Source organism: Hippocampus zosterae, chromosome 7 (genome assembly GCF_025434085.1).
Source record: "Hippocampus zosterae strain Florida chromosome 7, ASM2543408v3, whole genome shotgun sequence".
NCBI classification, from domain to species: Eukaryota; Metazoa; Chordata; class Actinopteri; order Syngnathiformes; family Syngnathidae; genus Hippocampus; species Hippocampus zosterae.
Genome location: NC_067457.1, coordinates 22358870 through 22381186, shown reverse-complemented (window position 1 = coordinate 22381186; position 22317 = coordinate 22358870). Strand labels below are relative to the sequence as shown.

The following is a 22317-nucleotide window of genomic DNA, read 5'->3' as shown; positions in this document are numbered from 1 at the left end:
CGTGTTTGGGTTTAGGACTTGGGTTAAGACATAAACCATTAGATTTAAATGGAGGTGTTGTAATAGTGAATAAGGGTATCTGACGAATGCAATTTTTGTACATTTCGTTTGTGAGAAAGTTAATCCACCAATTTGTGGATTTGTGGTGTGGCTCAACAAATAAAACTACATTTTGGTGGAGTCTTACAAGATACACCAATGCATGCAAGTGCATGTTTCTGTTTTGATATTACTCTTATTGGCGGCTTGGGGGGGGGGGCATACCCCGTGCTGTTGTATTTGTTTCCAGCGTCTGTGCAGCATAAAAGTCAATTGACAAAAAGAGACAATACATACATGTCAGTGATAGAAAAAAGCTGAGGTTTATTGGAAGACCAAGAACGGGGAATGATCAAGAAGATGCGTGCCTTGCTCTGAAAATGCGCCACAATTTGAAGCCCGGCATCAAAGCCCCATCACCGTGTGGAGTTCTACTCTTTCATCCAGTCAAACAAACCAACCACCAGCCCATCCGTCTGTCTCTCACAGCATTCCTGCAGTCCTTGATGTGAGCGCATCCCCGGGATTCAAGCGGCTGGAGAGGAAGAAAAAATAAATAAATCAAAAGGGTGTGTTTGTTTAAAGGGCAGACTAAAAGCCAGTCATCACAGGGGCATTCTGGGAAGTGGCTTAGACATGAGCTCATATTTCATTTTCGGGGGGAATTAGCGATCAAAGATTTTTACTTGGGAACTCGATAAACATCTGTTATTACTCCCACCCCCGCCCCCTCCTCAGTACATAGGAAACTTGTGAATGAACCAGCTGGACTCAAAAAGCCACAGAATGATGAGGTCAAGGAGAATCTGGATATAAACTGGTAAATGACAACCATTTCCTTGAAGGAAACCACCTAATTGTTTCAGTATCACATTTGCAGTCAATGATGTCAGAGGTCCGCAGAGGCGCTGCAGGCATCGGCTTGTAAAAGTTTAGTTGGGTCATAAATAAACAAAAAAAAGGCATTTCCTGACTTTTGGCTATGACAAAACTGCAGCTGAGGAATGACATCATGACCGATGTAAAGAGTGCCAAGAAACGGTACGAAGAGGACACGTTACAGGAGGAGGCGCGGGCCGGCGAGGCCCGTCTGGCGCAGGTGAACGCGGCCACAATGGAGGCGAAGACCACGTCGGGGCTCTTGGCGGCATCCACGTTGCTGTGGATACCCCTGGCGCTGTAGTACTGGACCAGAGGCGCCGTCTGGCGGTGGTACGCGTCCAGCCGAGAGCGCAGGGTTGTCTCGTTGTCGTCACTGCGGCGGATCAGGGGCTCGCCGGTCACCTGGATGGAAGAACCGCCCCCCCAACCCACAACCCAAAAAAGTACAAAGATTAGATTTGTATTTTCGGGACACCTCCTTTACTTTTATGCTATCATTAAGCAAGCACTCTTGGGCCACACTTTCTTTGCAATGTAGATTGAAGTTGTAATAACGCAGATCACCATTAGATGGCAGACATCTTGGTTGTGCTTATGTTAGGACTCATACCCAACACAATTTTTTATTTTTTGTAAACACCAGCCCATTTCGGCAACAAACAAACAAACAGGAGTTGAATAACGATTGCCGTCCTATTCCAGCCCTCAACACTTCACTTTGGTGTCTGAAAGTTAATTTGCAGTTTAAGAGCAGACCTTTAGGCCGCAAACTAATCTCATTTGGCAGGTTACCGCCAAAGCAAAGGCAGAATCCTTTTTGATTTCCTGCAGCAGCCCATCTCAACCAAAGAATAAAGAAATAAAAAAGGGTCCCTGAGCGCCTTACGTCATCTTTCATGGGCTCTTTGGGTGGGTTGAACTCCTCGTGGTAGGAGCGGCCGCTGGGCTGATGTATCAATCTACCAGGACAGAAAAGACATCAGAGAGAGCAGCAAAAGTATAGAAAGTCAAACAAAATGATAAATCTGTGACAAGCGGTGTCATGTAAAACAACAATACCAAACAAATACCTGCCACAGATCCTGCGCACTAGCAGCGAATCGTCAACGGAAAACTCAACGACCGAGTCCAGTCGCTCGTGCCGCTTGTCCAGCAGCTCATCCAGCTGAAACAGCACCCAAGTGGGATGTCAAGGCAAGACGACCCGTACGTCAAAGTCCAACGCCTACCCACCAGACACTCACCAGCTCAGCTTGCTTCACCGTGCGGGGGAATCCGTCCAATAGGAAGCCTTTCTTGCAGCGAGGTGTGTCCAGGTTGTTCTCAATGAGTTCCACCACCATCTCGTCGCTCACCTGAAGCGCGGGTAATGGATCACGCTTGACAGGAAAAGCCAGGAAGTCACACGATGGACGCAAACGGCGCTCACCAGCTTTCCGGCGTCCATCGTCTGCTGGAGCTTTTTGCCCAACTCCGAGCCTGATGCTACCATGGCCCTCAACATGTCCCCGGTGGAAAGGTGACATACACAGTAGCGGTCGGCTAGTCGAGAGGCCTACAGGGACGGAAAGAGCATTGGGTCATTAAAATCATTAAGTTTTTCGAAAAGTATGGCCAAAGTAATTGTGCCCCTGACTGATTGTCTATTCCGCTTAAAAAAAGAGGCAGGTCTTTAAAGATGAGTCACTTTTTAATTTCTGCAGCAAACTGGTCCTTTTTTGGTCGTGTGTGTGTGTGTGTGTGTGTGTGTGTGTGTGTGTGTGTGTGTGTGTGTGTGTGTGTGTGCACTGTTCCAGATGAGGAAACACTGCAGCAACTTCAAGTGGTGTTCAGTGTTGACTTTGTAAACACGACACTCCACTGGGACAAAAGTAGAACATAAGTACTCGCTGGCAATCTGGAGCTATACACCACGTTCTACTATGGATACTCTTGTTTAAAATAACCCTAAAAGCACGGAGGTATTATGTTCTCTATTGGGAATGACTGAACTGGACAATCACAACCGCACACCAAACAGCTGACCTTTGCAGACATTCCGACTTGCATTAGAGAAACTGCTTTCTGATCAGAAAACATTGTTCTGAGACCCCACGGGTCGAGAATTATTTTTTTATTGGACGACATACAACATGGCAAGATTGACTCTCCATGCTTTGCTTTTTTTAAAGTTAGTTACGATTTATTAAATGATAAAAAGGTAAGTTTTCTAACATAACGTTTGGTATCTTTGTTTAACGAAACAGACTTTTTGTTGTGAAAGTGCTTGTCCATTTCAATGACAGAGCCTCTTTACACAGTGCTTTTTATTCACATATGAAATAAGTAGTCTTAGGTATTACCGTAAAACATAATATATTAATACCGCATATACTAGCATACATTTAGCTGTATATCGCTTCATAACCGCATAATTTTGTTTGCAAAAGCTTGTGTTACGACATGACATTTTTAATTGTCCGCAACGCCTGAGACATTTGAACGCAATACATCCGAGATTTGAATTTTGACGAATTTCACAAAAACTAGTTGCAGCATGGTTCGCATTTGGCAAACTGTAGTTAATGGCTAATTCTAATAAACAAAATGAAATCAGTCGACATTTGTTCTAAAATGTATACATATTTTGGGCGCACACTGTACTCTTTTCAATGAAGTTGGGGCAACTTGGGGTTTAATTTATTTTATTTTTTTAATCCTTACATTTCTTAGTTGTCCACTGTGCAAGCCTAAAAGACTATTAGCCGCATCACACGTCGGAAAATAAACAAAATCGTGCCACTGGGTGAGGGATAATCGGACGGAAGGAGTTTTTAAATTAGCGTTAGCCGCCAGCTAAACTCCAGCAACTACCGCGCGTCCAAGCTAGCCGTGACAAGCTAACGCTAGCCGCCGCCCGCTCACCTGGGTCCCCTTGCCGGCACCGGGCGGCCCGAGCAGGATGGCCCGGATGCCCTCGTGCACGTCGGCCATCGCCTCTTTGAGCTGCGCGCTAGGAGCCATCAGTGAGAGGAGACGGATGACCAAAAGAGAAACTTTGGCCCAAGTCTGGCAGACGTGGTTCAACAGCTGACGGCTCAGCCAGGTCAGCAAAGGAAAAGGACGCCTCCTCGCTTTCTATTGGATGAAAAGTACACAAGCACTGCCCTTCTCAGAAAACGGACATTTTCTGATTGGTGCAGGCTTTTGCCTATTAAATAACGCATGTGATGATTGGATAACTATTAAATAGCGCATGTGATGATTGGATAAAACTAAAATGACGTGATTCATGGCGCCTCACCTTTTTTTAAAATCTAAAATTCAAGTTTAAAAATAAAAAAAAGTCAACCAATGCACTACATAGATGAATTAATGTGAAATGCATAATTGCCTAACCATTTTTAATTTATTGTGTCGATCTCAATTTTTTTTTAAATACCTTTTTTTTCTATTTCTTTTTTCCCTCGTTTTCCGAAATAAGAATTCGGTAACTACCGAATGCAATTAAGGTAACAAAATGTCAATTTATGAATTCGATTAAAGATTTAAAAAATTATATCAAACCTATTTGTAATTTACAATAGTTTGATAGATTATTTTTTTTGTATTTATTATCCTGTAATGTAAAGGCAGTAATTTTCATCTAATTGCACTGTTATTGTTTTTTTTTTTTGGTTTTGCTTCGTTGTAAAAGTGAGATTTTGTTAAAAATAAAGTGGTGAATCTCTCGCTCTATACAGTATATATATTTTTTTAGGGCAGTAGCTAAACCAATTAGCTATTATATATTCCCGTTCACAAATTGGTTTATTACAGGATAATTTTCTAAATGGCGTCATACTTTGATCATCACCCAATTTTAGCACCTCTATCTGTATTTTTAAAATGTCTATTTTGCTTATCAAATTTATAGGTCAAGTCAATTTTTTGCTTCCTGTCAGAGGTCATAATCACGCTCCACTAACTTACCGGTAATAGTGTTACAAGAAGTGTTTTTTTTCTTCCCTTTCTGTTTTCTGGCAACTGGCCATCATCCCGCCTCTTGGGTATAATTCTCCTGAGCTTGCAAGACTCTTTTGGCACCAAAAAAAGGAAATGCTACTCAAGACGACAACAAACCATCTGACTTTGATGATTAATGCACCTTCCTCATGTAAGCCTGAAACTGGAAGACAGTCAAGTAAAGATCTAAATACTTTCTTCACGGTACAAAAATGCCCGAGGGTGACGTTCTCTACTCGGACCTGGTATTTGTAAAATCTCGGGGAAATGGCAGTAAGGGTGAGTGTTGAACAATGAATACATCTCTTGTGGATTAATTTGTTACATATGTGTAATTTGGTTGGACAGATGCAGCCTTGTCATCATCTGAAACAAACTACGCCTTGGTCAAGGAGGCAAAAACGCAGTTAGAGCCACAGCACGGTTGGTGACCACCTCAAATTCTGTCATGTTCATTTTCGTAAAAATAATAATCTAATATATAAGAATAAATTAAACTGACAAAATTCTCAGTGGCGAGACGGTTAACCGTGAAAGAAAAAAAGAGGAAGAAAGAGGAATAGTCAATGTAAATCATTCAGTCAAGTGCGTGCCATTTTTCTTTCAAAAGTTAGCAGCAGCATTTAATAAAAATAAAAATAAAACATTTTGAAAATGATAAAAAAATATATGAATAGACCACTCAGAAAGCACAAGAGCTATAGAAATATTATATTCAGTACGAAACATTTCACATGAAGGACAAGCGGCTCCCCCGTGGAACACAATCTTTGCCAAATGTTACACTGTGTGACAGTCAAGCAGTTCTACAAGTGATTGCGTATTTGTGTATAATCAATCACTGGGGTTATGTATAAATAATAGAGTAGACCAACGTGGTGACCATTAATATTGATTTGTGCAAAAATGTTGTCAGGGGAGATTTATTTTTTATGAGATCAGCAGTTAATAGAAATATTTCTAAAATTGATTATGTTGTCTTTCGCATCCTATATTTTTACAAATACACTAGAATACAGATATTCTATATACAGGACATAGAGATTTACATGAAAGACAGGGGGATTTAGAATGGATCCTTGTGGTACACCATCACTGTCTAATTATGTTATAACGTGTGTTCAATTTTACATGTCTGTATATGTGTGTGTTTTGTATATCCCAAAACAGGTAAAACGACAGTGAGGGGAAAACTGAGGTCGGAAAAAGTGGCCTTAGTCGCATTGTGCGTTTTCCTGGTGCTGGCGCTTGTCGCTCTTTGTTACGTCTGTGAGTTGTTGCTCTATTTAGCAATTTAGCATATTAAGGGACATCATTTATTCATCATGGCTGCCTCGTTTCTTGCAGTTTACCAGAATGCTCAAATTAAGAAGAAAATCCAAAATCTGAAGGCTGAGCGCGAGGAGTGGAAAGCCAGTCAATCAGAGACAGCGAGTGAGTAAAAACCTGTTGTGGAATACATACAGCACTAGCTGAACATACAACTACCGGTAGTCTCATCAGCTTAACCAGCTGAGCTTTCTCGCGTCACAGATAATTATGGTTAGCATTTTGTCGAAGATACTAACAGCCGCAGAGAGTGCTCGCCCGAATTTGTGACTAAATGTACAACAGCACACCTTTTATCCCTTGCATGACTGCCATGCGTTAGCATTTTGAGTTAACCAAAACTTACCAAATAGTCTCTGTGGTATCTTCCAAGATGGCGTCTGCAGGAGATGTGACCCAGGTTGGGAGCTTCACGGAGAAAGCTGCTACTGGTTCTCGACCAGTACGTCAACCTGGGAACGGAGCAGACACCATTGCCGGATTCTAAGTGGCGACTTGGTGAAGATCGACAGCCATGATGAGCAGGTGCCACAGCCACCGTTTTGGGTTCCTGGCACAGGTCACTTCGTCGACAAGTTCTGCCTAGCAACAAATGACCCAAGCAATTCCTTTTGCAAACACGGTGGCCAAACATACCTTTAATTGCTCCTTCCCTATGCCGCAATAAGCAAAAATTCTTCACTTGTTTCACAACTCACATTTAATTGCACCCTCAGGGGAGTGGTTATTTCAACACCCACACTTTTGCCAACAAGAGAGGCCAACATCCTCACTTTCCCTGGTAAAAGCGATCAACGCCTACACGTTTCTAAGAAAAGTGGTCAACACCAACCCTTTCTATCACTCCAGATGGGGGCGTTTCAACATCCACACTTTGACATAAAAGCAAACACACCCAGACTGAAAGAACATTAGGGGATGTAAGTGATTCTACACCCCCACTTTTGCCAGTGAAAGTTTTGAACACCCGCTTTATTCCCAGTAAGAGGGAGCAAGACCAGCACTTTTCAACTCCCCCACAGGGAAATGTCAATGTTCCAGGAAGCACATTTCCCAGTCAAAGCATTAGACACCCATCCCCTTTGTGTTGCCCCCACACAAGATGTGGGTGTTTTGGCACCCACGTTTTTCCAGAAAAATATTCAAGTTCCATACTTTTCCTAATAAATGGGCACAACACTTATGCAAGTGATTTGAGCACCTGCACTTTTAATTACACTTTCAAGGGGTGTGTCTGTTTCAACCCCCGCTGACACCCACTTTTTCTAACCTGATTAGAGCTTCGTGGAGAGGAAACTGAGGGACAAAATGGTCTTCCTGGAGGACAAGTTCTGGATCGGCCTGACGGACTCCAAGGAGGAAGGTCAATGGCTGTGGGCGGACGGCTCACCTCTTAATCTGAGGTAGGAATAGATAAAAAACCGTTTCCATTTTTATGGGGCTTGGGGGGGGGTGTGACAAATTTCATCATTCGTGTTGCGCATTTTGCTCAGTTTGAAATTCTGGGGGAGGAACGAGCCTGACAACTGGTCAAGGGGGGGGACGAGCGGTGAGGACTGCGTCCGCATGGGCGAGAAGGATGGGGCTCACGACCTCTTGTGCTGGTTCGATAAAGCCTGTGACGCCCTGCAAAAGAGCATCTGCGAGAAGACGGCGCAGAGAGGACGGTTGTACTGCAATTTCCTCTGACCACAATTTCCCCATCACAAACTCAAAACTTTGGTCAAAGTTAGCTTAGGTGGCCTACCCGGAAAAACAGGCGAGCCTCTGAAATCAATTTCAGTCAACAGCGTTGCACAAAATATCAGTTTTCTTGGGATTGCTGAAAAGGGATGGATGGATTCTTCCGTTTCAATTCTTATTCCACCAATCTAATATCAATCCAGATGAGCATTTTTAGACTAGTGAGGATGAAGCCTTGATGCAAAACGTCCACTGAAAGACAACAGAGCTAAAAGTAGACATCCATCCTTAGAGGCTGAAGTGACTTATTGAATGTAAAACTTTTGACTGGAAATAAAGTGGCAAAATGTTTAGTTTTTACATGTATGCAATATTCAGATTCTTCTTTCACACATTTTGAGGAGAAAAAAAGATCATACTTAACTTTAGCTAATAATAACCACCTCACCTGTGGTGGATGTGGATGTGTCTTTTCTTTTTCTGAAACAGTTTCTGAAACAAACGGCAGATCAAAAAAAAGCGATTAATCCAACTTCAATCGTTAACATTGACAGTTTTATTAAACAAAAAGGTCAATACAAAACGTCTGTCAAGGGATATATGAATGGATACATTTTTTATTTGTACACTGCTAACAATTGAGGAAGGCCGTCACGTTTTGTCTTAAAAGGTGCTTTGAATCGCAACTTGGATGGGTTCAAGTAGTTTTTACTCGGCAAGATGGTTCCGTTTGTTCTAAATTACACGGACTCGATATCAGTGATTTTCCCAACCGCAACTGGTGGAGAAAAAAACCCAGATTTTTCGACACGATGTATCTTCCATCTATCCATGCCGGTGATGTATAGCAAAAAGATGAACAATGAAATATGCCTTCACTTGTGAGCAGAAATTAGTAATTAACCAGTGTTCAGTCATTTAACATCAGAATAAAAGCTTAACGGGCCAAAATTTCACACAAACTAGAGCGGACACGAAGAAGACGACATGATTTCAGTATCACGTCATATCGTTCCCGTGACATTTTGTGCTTAGCGGCGTGCCTTAAGATTTTTTTTCAAAAGGTAAAATTTGGACATTGGCTCAATACAGGTTGGGAAACACTGATCTACATCATGAAGGCAAAGAGGCGGTAACAAAAAGAGGACAGCGTCATCTCACTGCCTATTGACATTGGTTGGACCTTTATAAAGAAAAGATTATTAATATATTCCAAAACAAACAAAAAAAATGCTGATCGTGGAATTCCAACGGTGATTCCTTCGATTCAAAACAAGTTTTTGGAGGAGTCAAGCTTGCTCCCTTTAGTGTCACAGAACGTCTCGTCCTCATCTAAAACGTGGTAACTCAACCGCTGCCTTCAAAACACTTGATTCCGTCTCCTCGGTAAGAGTTCACAGACTCGTCATGGCCAGTCGTCGTCATCGTCGTCGTCGTCGTCGCCGCCTCTGCCGCCGCTCTCGTCGTCTTCGGGGGCAAGCGTCCGCTCCCTGGTGGCCAAGTGCAGCTGCCGCACGGTGAGGATGCGAGTGATCATGGCTTCCTTCGTCTCCTCGTCCAGCGGGGTGGCCGAGAACCACAGCGGGCTGTTGGGCACGCAGCAGCGTTCGGGCAGCAGGTAGAACACGTCGGTGCGCTGCTTGACCGTCTCCGAGCTGAACGGAAATACAAAATTTCCAGGGGGGGTTGGGGGGGTGGAAAACAAAAAACAAACCAAGATGATAAAATTATTCCCCAATTTTAATGGTACTGTTTTGGGAACCTATCTTTTGTTTTTCGCTGGGAATTTTTTTTTTGCCGAGGAACGTCACTTAGACAAAAGGAATGCTTTGGCACCATTTTACTACATCTTGGTGCCAAGGAAACATGCTGAAGTGAATTGAGCAAGGTCATTTCGACAAAAGTAGTGTTTTGCCAGGAATCTTGATGCCAAGGAAATGTGTCGATGTGAGTGGAGCAGCTTTGAGTCAAAAGTAGCACTTTGGCACCATCTTGTGGTATCTTGATGCAAGGAAAATGCAACCTTTGACTTGATGGGTAAAAACAACCCACATCAGCCTATTTCTAACCCAACTTGAGTTAGTTTAAAAACACATTCAGAGTGTATTATGAACTGAGTGGAAGAGCTTCATTTAAAAAATATATATAGTGCTCTGGCGCCATCTTGTGGCATCCACAGGCACTTGCAATCATTATTAGGGGATACAACAATTACTATCATGGAGGAAAAATGTGCAAAATGTCGAACTTGAGTATGATTTTAATTGTATGAAATAAATAAACAGTGAACCAAATATTTAATGGCATAACGGAATAAAAACTGATCCAATAGTCCGAACCCCTAGTTGACCGGTTGCAACATTCTTACCACTTTGAAAGGTAGAATTCGTAGAGTCGCACGGGACAGCGCAGAGGATTTTCCGTGTTCTCCTTCATCTCAAGGATCTTCTCCCCTTTCACCTTCGCCTCCTCCTCCTCTTCCTCCTTGCGTTTCTTGGCTGGAACGCCATCCAGATCTCAAGACGCACACGCGGGGGAGGGGTTACGAAAACGAAATCGCCATCCACCGCATGTGACGATCAATCGTCGGCCCGACCGGACTCACCATCGATGGGCGCGATGGGCGGGTAGAAGCGCAGGAAGGTGGTCTTGACGTTGCCCTGGGCGGTCTTGGTGCAGCGCATGACGTGGGCGAAGGAGAGCTGCCGGTGCTGCTCGACCGTGGTGAAGCCGAAGTTCTTGCAGAAGAAGTAAAGCAGCGTGTTGAGCAGCACGATGGGCGAGTACACGCCCAGCTGCTTGCAGTCCCACAGGAACTCCTCCTCCACACGCGAGTGGATGTAACCTGGCGGCCGACGGGAGACAGAGAAAATATGGCACCGTGGAAAGGACAAGCAAAGTGTTTCCCGAACGGCGCTTGGGAACAGAAAGCGGCCCCCGCTTCTCTTCATCCCACTCACCCCCGCTTGTGAGGGTCGGTTGGAAGCCTCTGAGCATGTTGGTGAACTCTGTGGAGAACTTGCAGTAGAAGCCGTCCGTGAAAATGTTCTCCACGCGGCCGTTCTCAAACAGGTGCTGCGAAGGGGCGACGGGACAACGGGTGGTGAGGCGAGTGACAAGCGCGCCTCACCGCCGGGAGTTCGCACAGAGCGGGAGGGCCGGCCGGGCTTGCCTGCTGGATGCCGAGGCAGAGGTAGAAGAGGCTGTCGGCTGCGTACGGCTCGCCGGACGGCCGCTTGACCTCGGCGATGAAGCGGCACAGGCCGTAGCTCAGTTCGGCCGAGGTGCAGCGGAGGAGGTCTTCTTTCGGCACCAGTGGGCGCACTGATCATTTTATTTTTTTTTACCAACAAATAATGTCTGGGTGATTCATTGAGTTCAAAGAGGACAGTGATTACAGGGGAAAAAAATGCAATCATTTGAAGGCTACACCCCCCCCCCCCCACCTCCCCCCACGCCACAAATCCTGTACCCTCTCAAGAGCTGACTCACTTCCGATACGCGGCGTCTCCGTGTCGGCCTGAGTGTCTCTCCAGTGGATCCATCGCTTCCAAGCATCCACGCCGTACTCACTCTTAAGCTTCAGGACTTTGGGGACGGAGCTCTTGGCGGCGGACCCTTTTTTACCCGACACCTCGGCGCCCTTGTTTGACTTTTTACGACCCTGGTGAGCACAAAGAGAAAAGAGTCAATACGGCAGTTGTCGCTTTTTAAGTTTATTCTTTTTTTTTAATTGACAGCGTTTGAGATATGAATATAGGGGTGCAGTTACTAACAAGTCTAACTCATTCAGTATCAACCAATTCTGGACCAAGTCTGAAAAGACGCTTAAAAACGTCTTTGGGAGTGAATGAGCCAATTTGTTCCATTCGTTCCACACTCATGACTCATAACTAGGGCGCAACCGCTATCTCTGTGACATTTGAACCGGGGGGGTGTAGACTTTTGCAATCCACCGCACGTGTGACGACGCTTACCCTCGTCTCTCTGGATTTCCGTGACGGTTGACGTTTCCGTGAGCCGGCGGGCGTGGGGCTGGCCGGCGGCGTGGAAGACTCTCGCTGCAGGGCCATCCTCTCCAAGGTCTCTAAGGGGGGGGGGGCGGAAGTACGGCACGGCGTCAGAAACAAGCCTCGAGGGAGCCGAGTCGGTTCGTCGTCATCATCAAAATCGGGTGACTGACCGATGGGGAAATCGGTTTCAACATCCATGGGAGGTGAAGGAGTATTTGGCTCGTCCAAGCTGACGACCAGGCCATCGGCATCTGTTCAAAAAGCAGCAGAGATTGGATGAAAAAAATCAAGAAAAGCAATCAATTAAAAAAAAAATTAAAATAAATCCCTGGAAGTTTTGCTTGAAAACAAAAAGTTCCCGCGGTCAAAAATTCTGGCCCGTCTACCTCCGCCAGCCGCTCGCATTTCCCCCTCTTCGTCTGTCCCGCCATCGCCTCCGTTGGTCTCGGACACCATCTCCGCCATGACAATGAGCTCGGCCTCGAACGGGTCCTCCGGGAATTTTTCCTTGATCTTCTTGATGGTCTCCACGATGCGGTCGGCGTTGTCAATGTTGACGGGCAGCAACATGGGCACGGGGAGCTGCGGGACAACACGGACGCGGGTCACAGACGGGAAAGCCAAGCCGCCGCCCTGTTGACCACGGAAGCGTTTACATACAGGCAGGGGCACGCCCACGGGATTGGGGGTGCACTGGCTGTACATGTTCATGGGCACGGGGACGTACACCGGCACGGGAATGGGGAGGACCATAACCTCAGGTATGGACAAATCTATAGGGACAAGAGCAAGTGGGTAATGAAGGCAAATGTGCAATGTTTCATTTCTTCAAGTGTGGTACAAGTACCGCTCGCCTTGCAACTAAGGCTGTGCGATTACCCCCCCCCCCCCCCCCCCCCCCCGGCACCCTTTCCAAAATTGCAAGTGCGATCCGTTGCGACCGTAAGCGGACCTGTTTGCGCCTCGACGTTGACCGTCTGCGTCCGACAGGAGACACCCTTGTTCTGCACCAGCGGCTTGCACAGCAGGGCCTTGTTCTTCATGCTTCTCGAAGTGCTGGTAGAAATAGGCGTGGGCGTGGAAGGAGACGGCCTCTTTCTCTCTGGACTGTCGTTAATAATGATCTGGTCACAGAGGGGTGGGGGGTGGGGCAAAAGTAATAAATAAAACTCACGAGGGGGACTTATTTGCGTTTTAAGTAGAATGTCGAGCGGTTGCTTACCAGATCAGGGTCTGTTTGTGAGTCGGAACCTACAGACAGGGAGAAAAAAAAAGATTCTACTGTTTGTTTGTTTTTTGAGGGGGGTTGCTCTCATTAATTCAGGGGTGTCAAACTCAGGTCCTGGAGGGCCCCTGTCCTGCATGTTTATACGACCTCGTATTTCAAATGAACAGATCACCAGCAAGCTCTGCGGAAGCCTGACATTGAACCTCAACATTTGAATTGTGCAAGTTCTCCTACTAGAAAAGATTAGAGAGGCCTGTAATTGTCAACATGGGTAAAGGTCAACCATGAGCGACAGAATGTGGGGGAAAAAAACTCATTGTTTGATTTTTTAAAAAATTATTTGCAAATCATGGTGGAAAATACGTATTTGGTCAATACCAAAAGTTCATCTCAATACTTTGTTATGTACCCTTTGTTGGCAATAACGGAGGCCACACGTTTTCTGTAAGTCTTCACCAGGTTTTCACACACTGTTGCTGGTATTTTGGCCCATTCCTCCATCCAGATCTCCTCTAGAGCAGTGACGATATGGGGCTGCCGTTGGGCAACGCGGACTTTCAACTCCCTCCACAGATTTTCTATGGGGTTGAGATCTGGAGACTGGCTCTGCCACTCCAGGACCTTGAAATGCGTCTTACGAAGCCACTCCTTTGTTGCCCTGGCGGTGTCGATTACTTATTGGCCCACTGTATGCTCTAATTCAAAGGACATTGTGCTGCGCTTTTGGTGCGTATGTGTGTCCTGGCCACTTGGGGGCAGTATTTTACAGACATAGGAATATACATAAATGATTGGAAACAACTTCATTGTCAAATGTACTGTATGTGTAGCATACAACACAGATGAAATTTCTTCCCGTCACTACTGCGATATAAACTGGAGTAATTTCAGGCACTCTTTGCAGATGACAAAGAATATATGATTGTGAGTATTGCTATCCTTTCTGTCTACAGGTGTTGGGTGACTTCTGCTAGCATTGAGCTAAACGGACAAAGCTAAAGCTATGTGGCTGCTTTCAGCACACATGGGATTGTCTTTGTTTTATGTTTAGTTTGACAGTCAACGACAATTGGAAGCGTCAATTAACCGCTTGAATTCACATTAGCGTGTCAGTGGTGTTTCACATTATATGCTAGCATTAAGCTTTTGCTATTGTTAAATGTTGTTATGGTTTAGTGTTAAATCTACAATGTTTTTTGTCCCATACTTTGTATGTCAATTTTACAGTAAACTTCAAATGGTGTTGAGAAATGACTTTACCTCTTGTTCGGGGACCTGTTGAAGTGCGCGAGTCCTCTTTTCGTTTCCTCAAACTGATTTGATAGTCTCCTACTTTGTGAAAGAAAGAGAATAAGAACAGGCACTAAGCAACACTCGAAGAAGTCCGTTTGAAATCGGTTTTAAGCACGGGTGATGGCAAACTCAATTTCTCTTTGCGGTGTCATATCAACCGACTCAAGCGTTTGTTTCACCGTCGCTAGAGGTGTGTCATTTTTGCAGTGCGTACTTTGCTTGGTGGGCTTGTCGGGAGTGGCACGGCCTGCCTGGTCCTGGCACGCGAGTGAGACAACATTGGCGATGACGGGCGAGTCTGCAATCACAGCACAGGTGGCGTTCAAAGGCATCCTAGCGTTTAACGCGCTTGCGCGCGAGAAAAGGGCAACGGCGGCCCACCTGGCGGGAAGACGTCGCCCTGCGTCTTGATCTGGCCGTTGCAGAAGTGGAACAGACACGCCAGGTCGCAGAAGTTGCGCAACTCTCCCAGCACGAAAAGACTGTGCTTCAGTTTGCCTTTGCGGCCGCACGAGGTGCACTTGGCAACCTGAATTGGGAGGATTTTTAAAACAAAATCTTATCCGGTCCCATCCCTGATATAGACAATAAATACGATGTCTATATCAGACTTACATGGCAGAAGAGCATGGTGTAATTGGACCTGCACTCCTCGGAGCAGAACTCCTCGCTGGACTCGCCGTAGAGCGCCTTCTCCACTTTCTTGGAGACACACTGGCAATACGAGCAACATTTGCAGTGCTTGCCCCAGTGCGCGTCCAGGTCATGCTCGTACAGCAGCTTGCAGCCTGCCCGGAGAGCGGGCGACCGACGTATAAAGAGGAGTCGAGGCGAGACAGCGGTCGAGACGCCGGGCGGTGACTCACCGTGGCTACAGAAGGAGCAGTCCTTCCCGTTGATGCGCTTCACCTCTCGGCTGATCTTGTCCATCTTGCAGTACTCGCACTTGGCGCTGATGTTTTTGCTCGTTTTGAACTCCAGGGCGCAGCTCCAGCTGCAGACAAACACCACCTTGTCCTGCGCACGCAGTCGGTGGAGGACTTAAATGGCTTTCGAGCGACGCGATGCTCATTCAAAAATAAAAAAAAAATTCGGATATGAAGAAAAACTTTGAAAATTTGACAAGCTGACATCATCATGAATGAAAATCATCAAACTTCAAACCAGGAGTTCAGAACATGCAAAGAGAGCTCCTCCCATCCCCTTATGTGTGCGTGCGTCTTCGCACCTTGACGTGGATGACATCAGGCTTGGAGGTCATTTGGCGGGCACACTGGGCACAGCCAAGCGTGGCCGAAGCGGCTTGCGGCGGCGGCGGCGGCGTGGCGCTCGGCTCCTGACCGGACGCCACCGTCAACTTTGGGAAAATGGTCATCTGCTTCTGTTTCTGTTTGAACTTCTCCTACGACCACACGTCACGTTTACATTACACACAGCCATGAGATATGCAGCGGTCGGTCGCACGCCCCGTGGATACCTGAAAGGTCATCATGCACGGCAGTGTGCAGAAATTTTTGATGGTGGTGTCGGACATGGCCACGTGGTACGCCGGCAGAGAGTTCATGCCGCAGTTTTCGCAGGTCAGGTGTGTGCCTGGTGGGCGGGGAAACACGGCTGTCATGATTATTGGTGCCCGGGCACTATGTTGATGTGAGTTGAGGAGCTTCCGTTCCACAAAAGTAGTACTTCACTGCCGACCTGTGGCATCTTTGTGCCAAGGAACAATGTGCAAGTCCGTCAAGGAGCTGCATTTTGACTTAAGTGGTGCTTTGACACCAACTTGCTGGTGAAGAACTATGTTGAAGTGAGTTGAGGTGCGTATCGTTTGGACAACAACAACAACATTCACGCTTTGCCGTCCTATCTGATACCTGAGGAGCTGACACACTGGACCATGAAGGCCATGATGCAGCTGTTGCTGCAGTAGAGGCTCACGGAGTCATCGGTGTTGCTTTTGTTGTGGAACATGTCGGCGAGCGGCCGCGGGGAGCGACACATGGCGCACGGCAGATTCATCTTAACTTTCTTTTACCATTAAAAAAAAAAAAAAGAACAAAATATTTGAGTACGGTTGACTTTTGAATTTAAAAGGGTTACTTGGTGTCTCATGAACATGGCCGCACTTTTCCTGCGTACCTTTTTGTACTTGACGAGGCAGTCGAGGTTGCACAGTGTCTTGCTGCTGCCCTCCATCTTGAGCAGCAGCGGCCTCACGTGACAGATGGAGCCGCAGTTGGCGCAGCCCGTCATGGTCAGCTGATTGGCAGTGCGGAAGAGCTTGAAGCATGCGTCGCTACACATCTTGTGGACGATGCCGCTAAGGACGACCTCGTGCTTGCTCTGGTGGGGGAAAACATTTAATAATAATTCAATAAATAATATTCAAACGGTCACCTACAGAATGAAGGGAAATTAGGGGTGGGGGAATTGAGTTTATCAATTTCATCAAGTTGGTCCGGACAATTTTTTTTCTTGTAATTGTTTGCTTCCTGTTTTTTTTGGGGGGGGTGGCGGGGGACCAATAAAATTAATTAGGAATAAAAGCAGGTGTAAACACTAAATTATAGTACAATGAACAAAAAAGTTTTAAAATATTATATTATAGTGTTATTTTTCAGATTTTCAAAAAACGGATTAATGGCTTTTCTATTCATTTCAAGGAGGAAAGATGACTTGAGATGCAATCATTTGGAATTTTGAGCATGGTCACGAAAAGAACTCCCATCTCAAAGCACAACTGTACTAAATCGAGATTTTTGGCCATCATTTTATTTATTTTTGTACATTTTGCGACGAAGGTGAATTTTCGTGACGTCCAAGTGGGATTGCGCCCTTTTTTTTTTTGAACACATTATTCCCGTGCCGCTCTTGCGTGTCCGCATTGACTTACGATGTCGTATTTGGCGCACATGCTGCATGCCGACTGTAGTTTGACGTCGGAAGAAGCCAGCGCCTTGGCGTCAGCGTTTTTGTTGAGGGTGAACGCACTCAGGCACGGTTCGCTGCAGAAGCCCCTCATCAAGCCGTCCACATCCGGAGCCAGGATGACATCCTGAGGGCGGTATATGCGCCTAGTGGACAGAGACAGACGGACAGACGGCATTCAGCGTAAAAAGAAATCCATATGGGTCTTTCCCTATTGCCGACAATCACTTTTGGCAGCGGTGACAGGTCTTGACGCTTTTGGAAGAGCTGAGCGAGGAGGAGAGGCAGCTGGTGGAGCAGAAGAGCGCCGGGGAGCCTTTGCGCTGGTATGCCGTCTGCCCCTTGAGCAGCCCCTTTTGGCAGTGCGCGCACAACATGTTCAACATGGACGAGGACGAGGACAGTCGACTTCGTTGCCTTCGACCGCTGCCGTCCGGCATCACGGAGTACACGGATTCAATCTGCAAGTCCTCCTCCTATGAACACAAGGGTGAAGACGTCAGCGTCGTTTTAGCAGTCAACTTGGGCTACATATAAGATATTTTGCAGTATGTTTAAGCAGCACAGTGGTCGGTAATCACCACAGGAAAGAAACTAAAGCGAGCTTGCCTTAGCAGCAACGGGCTCATCCTTTACAGTGGCCGTGGCGGACATAAGCTCGTACTCCTCATCCTCGGGCTCTTCCTTGATTTTGATGGGAGCCGGTGAAGATGATGAAGAGGAATTGGAGGCGGAGAGCTTGATCACTTTCATCCCATTGGTCATGTCGGACGTTGACGGTGATACGGACGCTGACACACGAGAGAAAGAAAACACTGTCAAATTGCCGGAAAAAAAAACATGCGAGTGAAATACTTCAATCATTTATGACAGATTAAATTGGTTGTTTTTAGGAACCAAGCACTTTGGATATTTATTAATTGTGCTACTTGTTTATGTTTGATTTTCTATTACCTACCATAAGTGGACCGAGCACAGAGCCCTGCGTCACACCAAAGTGAGCAGACAAATTGTCATACACATTGTATACACCATTATATCTCCAGCAATTTTGGTAGTCTGAGAGTTAGAATCCTCCAAATTCTATATTTGGAATAATAATAATAATACAACCATGAAAGATTTTGCTCTGTGCCTGGTGTTGACCTTTTGAGGTAATTGAACTGCTGAAATAATGGACAATACAAATCCACAATGAGTTACACCCCTGTTACAAACCAACGGGGGTGCTGCATGACGAAACATTGGGGTGTGGCTTACTTGTGGCTGCTCTGCTTCTGGAGCGAGTGGTGTAGAAAGGTAGAGACTCCTCTTCTTTCTCCCCCTTCTCCTCCTCTATCCCCTCATTATTCTCATTTACTTCCTCCTCCTGCTGCTGCCGCTGCTCTTTCACATCCTCCCCCAATTTCTCGTTCTCCTCCTCCCGCTCCTTCTCATTTAACACCTCACGCTCCTTCTCGTTCACCTCCTCACACTCCTTCTCGTTCACCTCAGGCTCCTTCTCTATCACCTCCTTTTCTGTCACCTCCTCCATCTCCTTCTCTTTCACCTCCTCCACACTCCCATCTTCATTTTTCTCCTCCTCCTTCTCTTTTTTTTGTACTTCTTCATCAACTTTCATTCCGACATTAGGTGTCATGTCAGCGTCTAGCTCGTTTTGTGCCGTTTCCTCCTCCTCCAACACTGGGGAAAAAAAAATATCACGTACAGTTTTCAGACACAATATTGTTAATACTCATCTTGAGAAAAATACAGATGTTCAAAGATTTCACAAAAGTCTGAATTTGCAGTTATGCCACCACACATGCCAAGGAGTGTTGAGAACTCCTGGGCGAATATGTGCCTGTGAGTATTGTTGGATGCTCTGTTTGAAGCAAGCACGCTGCATCTCTAATTTGAAGAAGTGTGCGAGTGAGATAGTGAGAACAGGTTAAGAAGCTAAATGTGTCTTAAGTTCAAGGGTGTTTCAAAATTTTGAAGTTGTTTCAAGCGTGAGGGAGTAAAATTGAACAAAATAAATTTCTTTTAGGTCTGTCTAAATCATGCACGCATGTTCAGTTTAAATTAATCTCTCCTTTTATTATTTAAAATTTGATGTGTGGTTTTATTGTTCTTGTTTTGATTGTAAAAGTGTCTGAGTGTTTTGAAAGGCGCTTATAAATGTATTATTGTGTATTATTATTGTAATTATTATTCTGTTTTGTGAAAAGCGCTTATAAATGTATTATTGTGTATTATTATTGTTATTATTATTCTGTTTATACCTGTGGTGCTGTTGTTATCATCTGTGCACATCTGAGCTTCCTGTTCTTGCTGATCCACAGTACCAATGTCCATCATCTCATCGAGGCTGAATGAGGCGGAACAATTGCCTTTGCCGATTGTCTCCTCCGAGTCCAGGTCCTTCACCTGCACAGGAGTGGCTTCCATCTCCTCTACATCCTCTACGTCATCTTCATCTTTCTCGCTGGCTGGGCCTCCTTCCTCGGTCTCGTCTTCTGAGTGGGACGGTGAGGCGTTCAAGGGCTCCATGCGACACGGAACTAGCGGGGTCTCTATGTCTTTAGGTTCAAACTTGCTCTCTTCACTTTGGTTTGGGAGGGAGCTTCCACCTTTGGCTGGAGCTTCAGATCCCGTGTCCTCTGTTTCCTGCACACCACCAAGAACATATACCAAAATTTTTAGGACTGCGAAATGCATGAACTCACCCTTGTTTCTTCCATGTCTCTCTTGTAATGGATATACAACTTTTACATTGTGCCCCAAAAAGTCCAGACTCTAAACATATCAGTGAAATACCTTTTATTACAGGCTGCATTTAATTAAAATGTGTGGCAAGAGTTTGAGAAAAACATGCAGTTGGATTTTAGAGTGTCAGTTATGACAAGTTGTTATTCTCCAAAGTGTTTGCGTGAAACCTTAGCAGTCTGAGTGATCAGGCAAAACATTTTATTTTCCATACGATTCCAATTAAACCATACGGTATTTAAAAAGAGCACAATAATTAAGTCATTGCAATTTAAAAATGAATGAGATGATCAACATATAGGCATTTTTTTCACATTTCTGACATCAAAAAGCAATCATTACGACTTCTCGACCCTCAGCATTCACACGTTGTCATTTACAAACAAGCTGGTGTCAGATCAAGTAAAGTAATTATATCACATCTCGAAAAGTCAATATAGCTATCACAAATTAAATAGTACAATACAATACATCCTGTTTGATGTAGCGCTTTCACAACAGCTGCAGCTGTAACAAAGAGCTTAGGAAAAGAGTTAACATAGAAGTAAAATAATAAACACAACACCGAAAATATAAACACGTAGTAGGAAAAATGTCGGCTTTTTACCACTGTTAGTTAAATATAAATACAACCACCGCTGACCATTCCAAATTAAAGACACTTTAACGAGACTTCATCAGACAAAAACTCAAGCGCACCTAACAACATTGTTATTGTCGCTGACGTATCCACTGTTGGACGCGCGACTAGCGCGGCTCATGCTAAGCTAATACTAGCATCCTGGCCAAGGTGTATGTACGCTTTGATGCTAACCACCTTTACAAGCTAAGCGTGGCCAAGCTTTACAAACATGAACTTGAACATAAAGTCCAAGAAGACACAGACACATGGATAAATGCATTCATTGGATAAATCCGTTCTGACTCCAACCGTGTTATCGGTCATTTGCGACGGCGTGCCGGAGCTCGATTACCGCAAGTGGCACTTCATCGGCGGCCGGATGCCGTCGTCCATCGCCAATTTCCATTACCTCCATGTTCGCTGCCAATGCAGAACGCTCGGGTCGTGCATAAAAAGACGACTCAAAGCATTTAATTGATTTGAAAGAGCGGTGCACCCTTCAATTAGAACCAAAGCACCATCCTACGATGGGGATGTTACTAGCTTGTCTGGCGCTTCCTTCTTTGCGTGTTTACCTCTGGTTTTTGGCAAAAGGAAATCGCTCATTGGAGCCCCTAGTGGACATAAGACTAAACTCATCCTTTATGCTATTTAGTCTTGTATTTCTCAGCCACACTGCTTTGGTCAAATGAAATAAAAAGTTGGTTTTATGAATGGTGTCAACAGTTATTGTACGTGAAAAAGGGAGACTGGTGCACTTCACCACAACTACCAGGATTCCTTCAAGGAGTACCAATTACCCAATGCAATGAGGCTTAGAATTTTGATTGTTTTCACTTGGGTGGTTATTTGTGACATATTCTACACCAATCTTAACATTTAATAATTACACTCAACAAGATTACTGAAAATGTATATTTATTGTATCCATACTGACATCACTAGAGTCGATAACTGACATTTTTCAGGAATCTATGCTAACGTAAAAGATTTTTTTAAAAAAAAACATCGATTTTGTAGTTCTTGATAAATTTAGTGGTTGAGGAGGCCTATGACACTGTCAGCCCGACCCGCAGGCACATCTGCCAGCCGATTGGCATCTTCCTTTCTCAGCCTCAGCGAAGCCATTTTAGCCTCCGACTCATCCATGCAGCCTTCGTCTAAAGACTTAGTGTCTGTTTCGTCCTCCGCAGGCAGGAACACGTGGAGCTGAGGGCGAACCGGACCCGTGACGGGACGCTGGTTGCAGTTCAAAACGCATGGTTTCCCAATGACGGACAGCATCTCCGTCTTGTGGCTGCGCATAGCCAGAGGCCCGAAAGATCCCAGTGATCCAAAGGGTCCCAGAGGGCCCAAGTCTCCGGTGATCCCCAGCATGTGCGAGCGAGGCCTGGCAGGACGGGGCTTGGAGTTGAGGCGGATGGGCTGGGACAAGTGGATGTAGGTGGGCTGGAAAGAGGGGAAGTCTTTGTGAGTATGACAGGTTGCTGGTGGTGGGTGGACCTTGGAGTTGGTGCGAAACTTGCTAGAGTGAGGAGGGCGGACACAGCAAAAAGCTTCAAATGAGGTGA

The 22317-nt window shown here is 45.4% G+C and overlaps 3 protein-coding genes across 7 annotated transcripts; 1 reads left to right on the top strand and 2 right to left on the bottom strand.

The window, feature by feature from the left end:
- Positions 1 to 343: 343 nt before the first annotated feature.
- On the bottom strand, positions 344 to 4033 carry ak2 (adenylate kinase 2). The gene is made up of 7 exons (XM_052072625.1): positions 3826 to 4033; positions 2351 to 2476; positions 2166 to 2276; positions 1992 to 2086; positions 1808 to 1880; positions 1101 to 1323; positions 344 to 574 (listed from the first exon to the last, which is right to left on the bottom strand). Exons 1-7 carry the CDS (start codon positions 3922 to 3924, stop codon positions 567 to 569), a joined length of 735 nt encoding a protein of 244 aa, XP_051928585.1. The 5' UTR covers positions 3925 to 4033; the 3' UTR covers positions 344 to 566.
- A 936-nt stretch (positions 4034 to 4969) lies between these two features.
- Positions 4970 to 8280, top strand: illr4 (immune-related, lectin-like receptor 4). 3 transcript variants are annotated; one of them, XM_052072622.1, is made up of 7 exons: positions 4970 to 5178; positions 5254 to 5328; positions 6076 to 6174; positions 6253 to 6339; positions 6608 to 6759; positions 7513 to 7637; positions 7728 to 8280. In XM_052072622.1, exons 1-7 carry the CDS (start codon positions 5118 to 5120, stop codon positions 7921 to 7923), a joined length of 795 nt encoding a protein of 264 aa, XP_051928582.1. In that variant the 5' UTR covers positions 4970 to 5117; the 3' UTR covers positions 7924 to 8280. The 3 variants fall into 3 exon arrangements, with proteins under 3 accessions (XP_051928582.1, XP_051928584.1, XP_051928581.1); XM_052072624.1 differs by having other exon boundaries at positions 4971 to 5184; positions 7746 to 8280; XM_052072621.1 differs by having other exon boundaries at positions 4971 to 5184.
- Positions 8281 to 8458: 178 nt separating this feature from the next.
- On the bottom strand, positions 8459 to 21345 carry zmym4.1 (zinc finger MYM-type containing 4, tandem duplicate 1). Of its 3 annotated transcripts, none has more exons than XM_052072510.1 (27): positions 21099 to 21345; positions 19641 to 20025; positions 18637 to 19059; positions 17986 to 18167; positions 17605 to 17852; positions 17342 to 17522; positions 16588 to 16791; positions 16323 to 16476; positions 15929 to 16044; positions 15680 to 15853; positions 15318 to 15468; positions 15067 to 15239; positions 14833 to 14980; positions 14666 to 14749; positions 14419 to 14490; positions 13153 to 13181; positions 12883 to 13054; positions 12591 to 12703; positions 12317 to 12512; positions 12101 to 12181; positions 11895 to 12004; positions 11410 to 11581; positions 11090 to 11241; positions 10878 to 10992; positions 10523 to 10762; positions 10286 to 10433; positions 8459 to 9572 (listed from the first exon to the last, which is right to left on the bottom strand). In XM_052072510.1, the coding sequence occupies exons 1-27, from the start codon at positions 21159 to 21161 to the stop codon at positions 9323 to 9325; spliced, it is 4536 nt and encodes a 1511-aa protein (XP_051928470.1). In that variant the 5' UTR covers positions 21162 to 21345; the 3' UTR covers positions 8459 to 9322. The 3 variants fall into 3 exon arrangements, with proteins under 3 accessions (XP_051928470.1, XP_051928471.1, XP_051928472.1); XM_052072511.1 differs by having other exon boundaries at positions 14419 to 14487; XM_052072512.1 differs by having other exon boundaries at positions 21056 to 21178.
- Positions 21346 to 22317: the final 972 nt, after the last annotated feature.